Here is a 15,183-nt window from a genome sequence, read left to right as displayed (position 1 = left end):
TCCTGCCTCAGTTTCCCTAATTGTTCTGCTTCAATCTCCTTAGTTGCAACCTCCCTTCTGGTTCATTAACACTGATATAATTCAGGGCTACTTACTCTAAGGTTATAAATTGTTATATATAATTGTATTATATATTGTTGTATATAAAAGGTTATAAATTGACAATTTATATTGTCAATGTGTAAATTTAAGATAAGGGGGAATCCAGACTTCCTGGCTTTAAGCTGAACATCTCTTTAACTCCCAGGTTGTTAGAATTTATGGTCCTACCTCCTATCCTGTCATTGTTCTTCTTGATCCCATCTTATCAGAATGTCTAGTGTTTCCCCCCATCCTGTCAGAACCGGATTGATAATCTGTTCCCAATCTCAGTGCTCTGACTCCACCCCTACCTCAGTCTACCCCTGTAACTGAGCCGTGTGTGTGTGTGTGTGTGTGTGTGTGTGTGTGTGTGTATATATGTCACTGAGAACTCACATGAGTTGCCGGATGCTTTGGATATCAGCCCTGGGGGCAGCATGCCCCCAGAACAATCCCTCCCTCTCAGAAATCCAAATAAAATATTAAAAACTCTCTAATCTCTATCTTGCCTCACTTTCTCCAACATTACATTTATGGAGGGGACTTATCTATTGTCAGACAGTTTATTTCCTTCTTTTTCCATTTCTGAAATCCATCTTTCATTTTGATCTTAAATAAGCTTGATGCAAGAATAAGAAAGTAGTCATTGCAAGTAAAAAGACATCAGGAAGCTAATGTAACTGACTTCAGGAGATTCTATGCTGTCCTAGAAGAGTTCTTGGTGGAGTAGATCATTTATTCTATTTGCCGAAAATCACTTTGACAAGTAGGTGGAAGATGAATTGGAAAGGAGGGTACTTGAAGTTGGGAGGCCAATTAGGAAGCTATTATAGTCTTAAGTGAAAGGTGCTACCTGGTCTTAATTACTGAATGGGTGCCTCAGTCAAGCTAAGACCTGTTGAAGACCTTAGCTTAAAAAGGCCAAGGTATACCATTTCACCCAGAGCTGTCTCCAGCTGTCTTGCTCTATATAAGTGGCCATTTACACCCAAATGGTTCTGGAGGGGAAAGTGAGACAGGTGACCTTGCCCAGCCTTTCCTCACTTAAATCCAAGTCACTTGCATGTCATGGCATCACCTCCCTAATGTCATGGTTCTCTTCAAGAACTAAGGACAAACAACAACAAGAGCCCAGAGATTCCCAGAGCCTAAACTTGCTCACAATCTCCTTCAAGTGGTTGAATTTGGATGAAGGAATAGTGTTGAAAGAGTGAAGATTCAATCTTGCCTCTACCACTTACTAGTTGTATGACCTTGAGCTTCCATTAAAGTCCTGATATGATGTTTTTTCATGGCATAGAGCGACTTAGGTTCCTATAGGCTATGTCTATTGGTCACAAACTCTAGAATTTCTTACTAAGTGGAAAAGATTTAGGCCCAAAGCAGAGATAGCATCTATAGAGGACTGGTCTATCTAAAGTCAGAGTTTCATCTCCAAGGTGGCCATATAGAGATGATTTTTTTTTGATACAATCAACTTACAAAGAATGTTTACTAAGGTGTAAGAGGATCGTAACTTCCACTGGTAGGGAAAGTATTTACACCAAGGAAGTAACAAATTTGGCAAGTATTTCTTCACCATCATAGATATTTCTTTGAAGTGTCAGCACTTCCAAATATTTTCATTTGCCTCTTAGTCCCACATCCTAAAGAAGTATATAGGATAGTATACTTTTTGTAATCTCAGTAACATATAAGGTATTTTGGGCCTATTCGCCATGTTGTTTTATAGAATTATTTTTAAAAAACTTACCTATGGTCTGTACTGTTTTATATCTGTAGTCAAATTCATCTTGTAAATCTTCTAAATACTTGACATCTTGTTCTGTCATCTTAAAAGAAAAATATATTCAGTCTAGTATTGCAGTATAGTGGTTTCAAGAAACAGCATTTTAAATGCCTCTTAGGCAATTTGGCTCCATTCAATTCAAACAATATTTATTAAACATGTACTATGTATAAGATACTAAGCTAAATTCTGGGAATTCAAACACAAAAACACAAGTCCCAGCTCAAGACTCACTATCTACAAGAAGCTTTTTTTTCATCTCCTTTAATGTTAGTATTGAGGTGTGAGAAATGAGGGTGAGAGATATCCAGACAGCATTGGGGGTCTCCTGGTCAGTATCTTAGGCTTTGTGAAAGAATTTGCAATCTCACAAGGTGAGGTTTGTGGCAAAAATGGGTTTATTACACTGAGAAAGAACTCAGTGGGCCAAATCCTATTAGTATTTTTAGTAAAACTTTGGGGTTTCAGCTTTTGATTACATTGTATATTTGTGGCCCAGAGCTAGGGACCAATCTCCAGATGAATTTGAGGGACTAATTTTCAATTCAATAAAGGGTGGTGATTATGCCCCAGGCCAAGATCTCCAATTGAATTATAGGAGGAGATTACCATCTGGGAGTTTCCTCTATGAACAGGAGGATGGGGCCCCTCCCAGAGGCCAGGAGGGATTGAGTTCTTAGGGTTTCTCAAACCCAAGTCTACCACCCCCAAAGATCAACGGGGACACACTTTACATCATTAGTGCCTTTGATTTCTCTCCAGTAGCTTATGCTATAAACTGTTGTCTCTTGCCTCTTTAAGCTTAATATAACCTCTGGGTTGACTTAACACAGGACATACAGAAGGTGCTTAATAAGTGCAAATTGATTTGATTAACTGAAACACATCTGACCTCAAGAAGTTTATTTTCTATGATGTAATGTTATTATGTGTTTTCTATCAAGGTGTACTTGATGATAATATAGCTAATACATTTACTAACTGTGTTATGATGGACAAGTTACTTTAACTCTAGAAACTCTCTAAAGACTATAGACTAGTTTTAGATGAGTTATATGGGAAATTCATAAGTTCTCTTACCAACAGAACCAGAGACTTTTGACTATTGACTATAATCATGATAGTCTTTTAATATAGACTGTCTCAGAATGATCCTATCCTTTCTCATAGTAATAATTCCTGCCTAAATCACCTTCAGTCCATATCATTTCTCTTTCTGGTCTCACTGGATTTATACTTTCATTACTTAATCCAGTTCTAAATGTTATTTCCAGAGTCATCATTTTCACCCATAAATCTGAATTAACTTCCCATTTTTTAATTTCTCCAGTGGTTTTCTCTCACTTTTTAGTTACAAATCTCACTTGTTTAAGTCCTCATTTCAATTTGCTTCAGTTTATATTAAGAGAAAATGTGATTATGTAGACTTTGAATCAGGAGAGATTTTGAATTTTGCCTCATACTTACAAGTTGTGTGACCATGAATAACTCATTTAGACTAAAATTCAGTTTACTCATCTGTGAGATGGGGGTAAAATTATATTTATTTTATAATTCAGTCAAATTATATAATACTTATAAAATGGTACATATACACAAGCGATTCTGTGTCATCTTAAACTCAATGTGTTTAAAATAGAACTCACAATTCTCCTTCCACTCTATGGCTCCAAATCTTACCCTGATTGCTTCCTTCCCTACTACTTTAGAAGGCAACACATCATCCCAGTCCTATAATGTAGGTGGTAATTCTCAACTCTTCATTCTCTTTTACTCCCCATATCCAATATGCTGACAAATTCTGTCAGTTTAACCTTTGCAAAATCTATCTTCTCTTCTCTTCTCAACTTTGGTGCAGGTCCTTATCATTTCAGCCTAAACTACTGCAATAATTTATTGGGATTCTCTCTGCCATATACCTCTTCCTACTGCAGTTCATCTTCTATTCAACTACCAACAGATTTTCCTAAAACTCAAATTTGACATGTCAAGATCCATTCTTCTTGTTTGGTCCTTCTTCTTCTTGTTTGGTCCTATGGGACTCTGACCCCATTTGGGATTTTCTTAGCAAAGTACTACATTGGTTTGCCATTTCCTTTTCTAGTTTATTTTACAAATGAAGAAACTGAGGCAAATAGGGTTAAGGGACTTGTCCAGGGTCATCCAAATAGTGTGTGAGGCCAGATTTGAAATCAAGAAGATAAGTCTTCCTGACTTCAGGTACAGGGCTCTATCTATTGCATCTCCTAGTCTCCTTTCTACCATTCCAGTCTACTTTAACGTCTTACTTCCTCAGTACTCTTCTCTATGATGTCAATGGCCTGCTTGCTATTTCACAAACAAGACACTGCATTTCTCAGCTTCAGGCGTTTTCTTTGATTTGTGTCTCAGGCCAGAATTCTCTTCTCATTTCCACTAATGGCTTCCCTGACCTCCTTTAAATCCTAGATAAAATCCTGTCTGCTATAGGAAGCCTTAACCAACTTCTCTTATTTCCAGTGCCTCCCCTCTTTTAATTATTTTCCATTTATCTTATATTGTAATTATTTGTATGTGTTATTCTCTACCCCATTAGAGTGTGAGCCCTTTGAAATCAGGCACTGTCTTTTGCCTCTTTTTGTATCCTTAGGGCTAGCACAGTACTTAGCATTTAGTGGGTACTTCAGAAATATTGATTGATTGATTGATTGAAAAATAATGCCTTTCTCTAAAAACTAAAATATTAATTTAGCTAGTTACCAATTTTATTAATAATTTTTCTTTCAATATGACAAATTTGTAATACTTAAATATAATTTGGCATCTTCATTAAATTTCAATTGTTTTTAATTATTGCCTAATCTAACCCCTTGGAAAGCTAGATGAAACAGCATAGATAGAGTGCTGGTTCTGAAGTTAGGGAGGCTCAATTTTCTGAGTTCAAATCTGGCCTCAGACATTTATTAGCACCGGGCAAGTCACTTAGCTCTGTTTGCCTTAGGAGAAGTAAATAATAAACTACTTCAGTTCCTTTGCCAAGAAAACTCTAAATGGGGGCAGGAAGAGTTGGAGACAATTGAAGGACAAATCTAATGCTGGACTATTATTCTCAAAGCTAATTAGATAAATCTCCTCTTTTCCCCTTTACAGTCAATAGCATTCTGGTACTTAAGGATAAGCTCTGACACTTCAAGTTCTCAACTCTTACAGATGGTTTTCCCCTAGAATCTAATTATCTGCATATAATTTATCAGAGTGAAGGCATTAAGCTGCCTTTTCTTCATTCCCCATCAGGATAGGATTCTGAGTAGTTCTAACTAACCAACTCTATTCTTTTACAAAAGGCAGGAATTCTTCTGGGATCTCTTTTTTATGCTACACATGATCTGTTTTTATCTAGATGAGAAAAATTGTGGCCAGATGACTCCATCTGATGAGGACAATACAGCCTCACCTTGGAGAGCATCTGTATTAAAATGTTCCTTTCAGATGCTCACCTTTTTGGATGCAAACCCAGCCCAAGTATGTCCCTTTCAGATGTAAAACCTATGCACCTTTTGGATGCAAACCCATCCCAAGTACGTTCCTTTCGAATGCAAAAACCCAAATTGTTTTGTTTCTGTATATAAGTAAGCTGGAGAAAATGTCTCCTGGCAATTCTCTGATATTGCCCACTAAGAGAACATCTTAGTGTCTTTCTCTCTTTAATAAAGTGCCTTTTCTTATCATAGCCTTTTGTGTAGCGTTTCTCGCTGCGAACCCGCCATAACTTGGTGTTTTGGAGAACTAGGAAACCAACCCATATTCCTGTCACGATCCATACCTCATCATTTGGTGGTCCGTACGGGGATTTCTTTTAACTGAGGTAAGAAGCCCATTATAATTTCTTCTATAGCGGGGGACAGCTCTGGTTACCCCTGGTTAGAACCTAAGCTGCTGACAGACTCAGGGAGTCGATTAAGAGGAAATTAGTCGCCTACAAGACGTTGTAGGGACGAAATCCTGGCTTTTTGTTGTTGTTGTTGTTGTTTTTTTTTGGACGAATTGTCTTCTTACAAGAGGGCCTTTCGTTGACACCTTTCTTGAGACGTCTAGAAAGGTTACGCTATAGAATCATAAAGTTGTTTGGGCTTGTGGCAAAAATGGGTCAGTTTCTCTCCTCCATCCCTAAAGATTCTCCATTGGGCTATCTCTTGAGAAATAAGAACAAATTTAGTATAAAAGACTTAAAATCGAAAAGGCTCGTCTATTACTGTAATTCTGTTTGGCCTCACTATAAGTTAGACAAACATGAGACATGGCCAATTAATGGCTCTATGAATTTCACCACTATTAGAGAATTGGACTTGTTTTGCAAGAAACAAGAAAGATGGATGGAAATTCCTTATGTTCAGGCCTTCATGGCCCTTTCCCAGAATCCTAAAGCATTGCTAACTTGCAGGATGTTGCTGGCTAAGTCTGTTGTGGAAGAAATAGAGAAAGAAGCTGATCCTCTGAATGACTCTCTCCTTCCTACTTCTTTAGAGGTGCAGGGAGCATCTGCCCCATCTTGCGGCCCTCCGCAGGTTGCTCCTAAATCGCCTCCAAAGCCATCTCCTTACCAGACGGAGGACCCAAGATCCCACACTACTCGACCTATCCCTCCTTCCCCTCCCAAGGTTAGCCCTTCTTGGACAAGAAGAGGCACTTCCTTCTCTTCCCGCTCTCTCCCACCTCCTCCTCCCCCACCTCTTCCTCCTTCACCTTCTCCTCCTCTACCACCTCCTCTGGCCACTCTGGCCCTAAGCCTTCACCCTCCTACCCCTCCCCCAGAGCCTGACCACATCACAGCTGTGGTTCAGGACTCTGGTTTGGGGACCTCTTCTAATCTTTTCCCCCTAAGGGAAGTGGCCAGTCCTGGGGGGGGGAACGCTTAGAGTGCAGGTGCCCTTTTCTATGTTGGATCTTTCCCAGATTAAGGAGAAACTGGGCAGATATTCTGAAGATCCCACTAAGTTTACTAAGGGGTTTAGAGCTGTTACTCTCCAGTACGATCTGTCCTGGGGAGATGTTAACATCCTTCTCTCTACTTGTTGTACCATAGAGGAGAAAAGGAGGATCTGGGACCTGGCCCAGAAGTTTGGAGACGAGTTGGCTGTCACCTCCCCCGGTAGATATCAAGCAGGGGCTGCAGCAGTGCCTGTTGTAGACCCTAGGTGGAACTATCAGCAGGCGAGCGAGGATAGAGAAAAAAGGGATCATTTCCTAACCTGCCTCATTGAGGGTATGAAAAAGGGGATTAAAAAGCAGGTGAATTACGATAAGCTTAGAGAAATCACCCAAGCAGCTGATGAGAATCCCGCTTTATTTCAGGGGCGCCTCGTAGAAGCCATTAGGAAATATACTAACCTAGATCCCACTTCTTTAGAGGGGACTGCTGTCCTCGGCATGCATTTTATTAGCCAGTCTTCCCCAGATATCAGACAGAAGCTGCAGAAATTGGAATTAGGACCCCAGACTCCAAAGAATCAATTAGTGGAAATCGCCTTTGGGGTGTTTAATAACAGGGATTGGGAGGAGGACCGAAAAGTCAGAGCAAGGAACAGAGAACACGCCCAGTCTCTGGCTGTCGCCATTTCCAAGGGCCCCCAAAGCTTGTGCTTTAGGTGCAATTAGCCCGGCCATAGGGCGAAAAACTGCCCTCAGAGGAACCAGCCGCCAGGCCAGGTGCAATTAGCCCGGCCATAGGGCGAAAAACTGCCCTCAGAGTAACCAGCCGCCAGGCCCTTACCCCAGGTACAAATGGGAAGGACACCGGAAGAGCGACTGCCTGGAGAAGGGGAGAGCCACGGCCTCCAGCCTCGCCCTCCAGGCCTCTCCAGGCCAGGACTGACGGGGTCCTGGGCTTGGCCATGGACCCCCTACCTCCATCATCGAAGCCGAACCTAGGGTAACCTTGGACGTAGGAGGTACGCCAGTCTCTTTTCTCTTTGACACCGGGGCTTCTTTCTCCGTTCTGCTGGAGCATTCGGGTCCTACTCGTCCCTCCCCCCATAAGGTAATGGGAATTGAAGGGAAAATTAGACATTGCTTAGAAACCCTCCCCTTGCCTTGTCGGTTCGGGGACCTGTTGTTTCCACATTCATTTTTAATTATCCCTTCCTGTCCCAGCCCTTTGATGGGTAGGGACTTGATGATGAAACTGGGAGCCCAATTCTCTCTGGTGAGGCCTCCAGATAATCTCTGTGCACTCCTCTCCAGACCTCCCCACATTCCCTGTGAAATCTGGGGGGAAATAGACTCTTCCGTGTGGGACCAGGGCATCCCTGGGAGAGCCACGCATGCCACTCCAGCCCTTATTAGACTAAGGGATCCTAGTGTATTTCCTCATAGGCACCAATACCCAATTAAGCGGGAAGATAGGATAGGGCTGCAGCCTTTAATCCACAAGTTTCTTAAATTCAAACTCCTGATTCCCTGCAACTCCCCTTGTAATACTCCGATTCTTTCTGTCAGAAAGCCCAACGGAGATTACCGGCTAGTGCAGGATCTTAGGGCGATTAATGAAGCGGTTATACCAATCCATCCCATAGTAGCCAACCCGTATACAATTCTCCCACAAATTCCAGGGAATACACAATGGTTTTCCACCCTGGACCTTAAAGATGCCTTTTTCTGTATCCCTCTACATGAAGACTCAAGATTCCTTTTTGCCTTCGAATGGGCTAAGCCAGGGGAACTTCCCCATCAACTAACTTGGACTGTGTTGCCCCAGGGCTTTCGGGACAGCCCGCATTTATTCGGCCAAGCCCTAGCTAAAGATCTGCGGGACCTTAATCTGTCCAGCAGCAGCCTTGTATAATATGTGGATGATATATTACTTTGCAGACGGACCAGAGAGGAGTCTCTGATAGCGGCCACAAAGACCTTAAACTTTCTAGCCTCGAGGGGGTACAGGGTCTCCCTACCAAAGGCCCACATTGCCTGCCAGTCAGTTAAATATTTGGGTCACAATCTCACCCCCACCTCTCGATCTCTAACTGAGGAGAGGAAACAGGTTATTTTAAGCCTCCCAGATCCTGCCTCAAAAAGGCAACTAAGAACCTTCCTTGGAATGGCTGGTTTCTGCAGGATCTGGATTCCTAATTTTGGGATTATTGCCAGACCCCTCTATGATTCTATTCAAGGTCCTGATAACCTTCCTCTCGAATGGGGACCGGAACAAGTCAAAGCTTTTAAAACCCTGAAAGCCAAACTGACCTCTGCTCCTGCTCTTGCCCTGCCTAACTTACAGAAACCTTTCACTCTGTATGTAGATGAGAGGCGTGGACAGGCATTGGGTGTCCTTACTCAGCTTCTAGGGCCTGACCCCAGACCCGTGGCTTATTTTTCAAAGAAACTGGACTCTTGTCTCCCTAGGGTGGCCTTCCTGTCTCAGAGCAGTGGCTGCCACAGCCCTGTTAATTGAGGAAGCCTCCAAACTGACCCTGGGTCAGACATTAGAGGTTTTAACCCCACACAGAGTCCAAAGCATTTTAGAAGCCAAAGGGCATCAGTGGCTCTCAAGTGGGAGGCTTACTAAGTACCAGGCTCTTCTGCTGGATACCCCGGACCTGTCCCTCCAAGTCTGTCGTACCTTAAATCCTGCCACTCTTCTCCCTGACATCTCTCAATCGGAAGAGATTCTTCATAATTGTGAGGAAGTTATAGATTCTGTCAACAGCTCTTGCTGTATGTATATTAACAACTCAAGGAAAGTTGAGTTGCGCACAGAGAGAATCTTACAGAAGGCTGCCTGGATGCAAGACATCCATGAGCAGTTTCTTACACCCCCCAAGTCCACTGGGTGGGATTCCTGGATATGGTCCCTACTGGCACCTATACTAACCCCTCTTCTGATTATTATCCTTCTGCTCATATTTGGTCCTTGCGTTTTCAAATTGCTCGTGAGATTTGTTTCTTCTAGGCTACAAGCTGCAAACTTTCAACTTCTCCTGCAACCCGGGAACCCTGAAATAACTGAAACACCAACTTTGCATCCACTGGACACTATGGCTGCCGCCTTCAGATCTCGCTTCTCTCCTCCAAGCACCACTTCCCTTTCTTCCCTCCTTTAGGTTGAGTTCTACGCCCATCCCCAGAAGGAAGTAGATACAGAAGACTAGAGACTAGACCCTTTTCCAAAAGAATTTGTGTTTAGTGCTTGAGGGGGGAGATGATGAGGACAATACAGCCTCGCCCTGGAGAGCATCTGCATTAAAATGTTCCTTTCAGATGCTCACCTTTTTGGATGCAAACCCAGCCCAAGTATGTCCCTTTCAGATGTAAAACCTATGCACCTTTTGGATGCAAACCCATCCCAAGTACGTTCCTTTCGAATGCAAAAACCCAAATTGTTTTGTTTCTGTATATAAGTAAGCTGGAGAAAATGTCTCCTGGCAATTCTCTGATATTGCCCACTAAGAGAACATCTTAGTGTCTTTCTCTCTTTTAATAAAGTGCCTTTTCTTATCATAGCCTTTTGTGTAGCGTTTCTCGCTGCGAACCCGCCATAACTTGGTGTTTTGGAGAACTAGGAGACCAACCCATATTCCTGCCACGATCCATACCTCATCACATCCATTCACATGTAAGCATTACTAAATACTGATTTTCTTCCAATCTGGAATATAATTTTTCCTCCAGTTGACTTTTCTTCTCTTCCCTGGCTCTTAGAGTAATGCTTATGTAAAAACATTGGTTTTACTTAAAAAACTCATTAGAATTACTTTAATGATTTTAAACATATCTCTAAACTTTCTCCAAACAGCTTTTTGAAGAGTCTTTGTCTTTATCCACTATCACCTCCCTCCTGGAATCTTTAATTTTTAATATATTTAAAACAGAACAAACAAGTTTCCAGATATCTGTGTACAAGCATTTTCAAATAGGTTTCAAAAAGCTAATTAAAAGCTAAATGAAGAAAATATCACACAGGTACATAAAATGATGTGGACAGTAATTAAAAGAAAACTCCAATATTATGGTAAATAATTGAAAAAATCAAAGATAAGATATTATGTTATCTTGCTAAAGCTTTCTCTAGAGTCATAGGAGTCTGAGGAGCACTTCATTTAAAAACCTGATATATGTAAGTAGTCAGAAATCAGAGAAGTGCCAATTTTTTATAACTTTGTAGGTTGAAAAATGATTGAATTTATGTAAGATGCAAGTTTCATCTTTTTGACTGATAAATATGATGAAATATTCTTTTTAGAATTCTTTCTTCACTTCTATAATACCTGTGGAGACAGACCAAATAGGACTTGTTTTTTCAAAACTAACTTTGTATAATGATATGTCAGAATATTATACCCCGAGGGTGTATGAATGTCTGACGCATTTTTTTTCCTGTTTTTGTAGAGAATTTTAAAAATCCAGAGCTATCACTTAATTTAGCATTTTGCCTACGGGTTGTACTTTATCCTCAATAGAATTGGATACAGAATAGACTTAAATATTTCCTATAATTAATAGAGATGTAGAGAGATATTACTAGGAATGAATGAATGAACTAAGAAACCTTTGTTATGCCACAGTCTCTTTGAACTGTTCTATCTCAGTTTCCCTGTACTGGCTTCCCTTATTGTTCTGACTGAGTTTCCCTGAATTGTTCTATCTCAGTTTCCTTAACTGTTCTGCCTCAATCCCCTTAGTTGCAAAACCCCACTCTGGGTTCATTAAGACTGAGACTTCCTTACTCCTAACTCCTTCTGTCCTCAAGAATTTATGACACTATCCCTCTAAAATATTCCAAAAGATAAGACTATCCCGGATATCTTATTGACATCTTTACTTTTCTTTATTCAGACATCCTGACTCTGACTTTTAGTAAGAATTTATGGCCTCCCCCGATCTTGACAGAACCAAATGGGTCTGTGAAGAAGTTTCCCGCTTCTGTTCCCTTCTTTGTCTGTAAAAGATATATAAGGATTTGGGATTCTCCCATTCATTGCTAGATACTTTGAGACAAAAGTCCTGTCCAGTCAATTATGCTCTCCAATTAATATAATATTAAAAAACTCTCTAATTTCTCTCCTGCCTCAGTTTCTCCAGCATTACACCTTTCACCTGAGTTAGGTGTAGTGATAATATATGAAAATCTAAAGATGGCTATAATTGTCCCCAGAGAAACTAATTTCTGTCTCTAAAAGAGCTAGTAAGGGAAATGGGCAGGGATGCTTTGACAAAGAAGCTCTGGAGGTGACCATACAAAGAAGTTTGCAGAGGGAGAGCAATTTTTGAGATATAAAATTTCCTCTAAATATTGCTTTGGCTCATACCATAAATTTTGGTATATTACCTCATTGTTGCCATTTTTTAATGAAATTATTGATTATTTCTGTGATTTGTCCTTTGATCCTCTCTTTAGGCTTAAATTTTTAAATTTCCAATTAATTTTAAGTCTATGATTCCTTTCCTTTTATAGAATGTGATTTTTATGTCATTATGACTGGGAAAGGATACATTTAATGGTTCTACTTTTCTGCACTTGTTTGTGAGGTTTTTATATCTGAATATATCAATTTTTGTAGGTAAGGTGTTGTTGAGAAAAAGCTATATTCCTATATATTTCTTTCTATTTCCATTGGATTTTCTCCATAGATTTATCCTTTTCTAAAATTTTATTCATCTCCTTAACTTCTTTCTTCTTTTTTTTCTTTTGCTAGATTTATCTAGTTCTAAAAGGGGAAAGTTGAAGTACCTTACTAGAAAAGATTTACTATTTCCTCCTCATATAACTTTTCCTTTAAGAATTTTGGTGGTATAAGATTTGGTGCACACATGTTTAGAATTTATACTATACCATTGTATATGGTATCTTTTAGCAAAATATATCGCATAAAAATGTAAAATACAATATAATATTGTCCTATGAGAAATGATGAACAGGATGTTCTCAGGAAAAAAAGAAACCTAGAAAGTCCTCCATGGATTCAAACAAAGTAAAATGTACTGTATACAAAGTAATAGCAATGTTCTGGGATGACCAACTGTAAATGAATTTGCTATTCTCAGTAATACAATCATTCACATCTACTCTGAAGGACTTATGATGAAAAATCCTATTCATACTCAGAGAAGGAACTGCTTTTGTTCAGATGGAAGCAATCTCTCTTTCTCTGTCTCTTTCTTTTTTACTTAATTTTTCTTGAGGGTTTTTATTTTCATTAGGGTAGGAGATTTATGTTTTCTTTCACAATTTGATTTTTATGGAAATGTTCCATATAATTTCATATGTGGTTCTTAACTGTGGATGGGAACAAAGGAGGGAACCTAGAACTCAAAAAGTTAAAAAAAATGTAAAATAAATTTGTTTTGAATGCAACTGATGAAAAATAGTAAATAAATAAACAAATAAAAATATAGTTTCTCTTGATCCAGCAGTGTTACTACTGGGCTTATATCCCAAAGAGATCATAAAGAAAGGAAAGGGACCTGTATGTGCACGAATATTTGTGGCAGCCCTCTTTGTAGTGGCTAGAAACTGGAAAATGAATGGATGCCCATCAGTTGGAGAATGGCTGAATAAATTGTGGTATATGAATATTATGGAATATTATTGTTCTGTAAGAAATGACCAACAGGATGATTTCAGAAAGGCCTGGAGAGACTTACATGAACTGATGCTGAGTGAAATAAGCAGGGCCAAGAGATCATTATATACTTCAACAACAATACTATATGATGACCAGTTCTGATGGACCTGGCCATTCTCAGCAATGAGATCAACCAAATCATTTCCAATGGAGCAGTAATGAACTGAACCAGCTACACCCAGCGAAAGAACTCCGGGAGATGACTAAGAACCATTACATTGAATTCCCAATCCCCATATTTTTGCCCACCTGCATTTTTTATTTCCTTCACAGGCTAATTGTACAATATTTCAGAGTCTGATTCTTTTTGTACAGCAAAATAACGGTTTGCTCATGTATACTTATTGTGTATCTAATTTATATTTTAATATATTTAACATCTACTGGTCATCTTGCCATCTGGGGGAGGGGGTGGGGGAAAGAGGGGAAAAATTGGAACAAGAGGTTTGGCAATTGTCAATGCTGTAAAGTTACCCATACATATAACCTGTAAATAAAAGGCTATTAAATAAAAATATATATAGTTTCTCTCTCTTTTAATTTGTTAATTTGTTTAATTTGTTAATTTTTGTTTTTCACTTGTCTGCTATCATGATTGCTATGCCTACATGATTTTAAAAATTTCACAGAATACATTTTGCTCAACATATTGTATGTATAGTTGGGATGGAATTATATCATCTTATCCTTTTGTTGGTTCTGCCACTCCAGAATTCATTTTGAGGCATTATCTTGATATTATTTGGAGGGGAATTTTAGAGTTGGTTGGGTAAATCCCTGCTTTGCGTCTTCATTATTTAGATTGGGATAACAATTTTAGAACTACTTTAGGGAGGAAGCACTCTCACCATTAGTGCTTGGCATATAGTAGGTGCTTAATAAATGTTTATTGATTGACAACTTCTTTCTTAGTTATGGCATTGCAACTATAGAAAATTTCTAACTTCTTTAAAGAACAAAAAATTCTACTTTGAATAAGCAATTTAAGCCAGTCTTTCTTTTATACCTTAGAAAATGTCTTTGGAATTGGTCTATATGCTTACATAGTAGAGGGAGATTTATTTTGCCACAGAATAATTATAAAATTATTATGCAGTATACATTTGGCTATACATGGACAACTTCAAGTTTTCCATATAAGAAAGGGGTCTTACTTACCTGTACGCTGTTTCTGATGGCAGCTACTTTGTGCTCCACATTTTTCTGCCTTTCTGAAACCACAGAGTTCTGCAAGGACTTTTCCAGGGGCCCCTAGAATAGCACAGTCATACAGTGTTAGAAATTTTGGTATAGCATCTTGGTAATAATTACAACTGTTTTATTTCCATAGCTCTTTGAAATTTGCTTATATAAGTTATCTTTTTAAAATCTTACAATAGTCTACAAAAATAGGTATTGTGGGTATATTTATCAATATTTTACAAATAAGGAGACTAAAACTCAGAAAAGTTAAAAAAATTTTGGCCAGCATCTCAGAGCTAGAATCAGAAGTAGGATTTGAACTTAAGTTTTCCTGCCTCCACATTCAGCATTCTGTCTAGTATGCTAATAGTAAATGTGATGAATAACAAATTTATGATTGTTGGAATAAGAAAAGGTTTGCCAGTATAGGACATGCAGGTCAAATCTTAGTTTGTCTTTCCTGAACTTTTAAAATTCCCTTCCATAAGTGCCATACTTAAGGTACTCATCTCAGCCTGCTTTGTATATTATTTA

At 39.2% G+C, this 15,183-nt stretch overlaps 1 protein-coding gene across 1 annotated transcript in view; it reads right to left on the bottom strand.

The window, feature by feature from the left end:
* The window catches only part of STAT4 (signal transducer and activator of transcription 4), a 138,748-nt gene that overhangs the window by 50,456 nt on the left and 73,109 nt on the right, over positions 1–15,183 (bottom strand). Inside the window, exons 5-6 of the mRNA XM_031960295.1 lie at positions 14,626–14,718; positions 1,835–1,913 (exon numbers count right to left, since the gene is read on the bottom strand). Of these exons, the coding sequence (XP_031816155.1) occupies positions 1,835–1,913; positions 14,626–14,718 (172 nt within the window). The remainder of the gene's footprint in view (positions 1–1,834; positions 1,914–14,625; positions 14,719–15,183) is intronic.

The sequence above is a fragment of the Sarcophilus harrisii genome, chromosome 3 (genome assembly GCF_902635505.1).
Source record: "Sarcophilus harrisii chromosome 3, mSarHar1.11, whole genome shotgun sequence".
In the NCBI taxonomy this organism is placed as follows: domain Eukaryota; kingdom Metazoa; phylum Chordata; class Mammalia; order Dasyuromorphia; family Dasyuridae; genus Sarcophilus; species Sarcophilus harrisii.
This window is presented reverse-complemented; position numbering and strand designations above follow the sequence as displayed.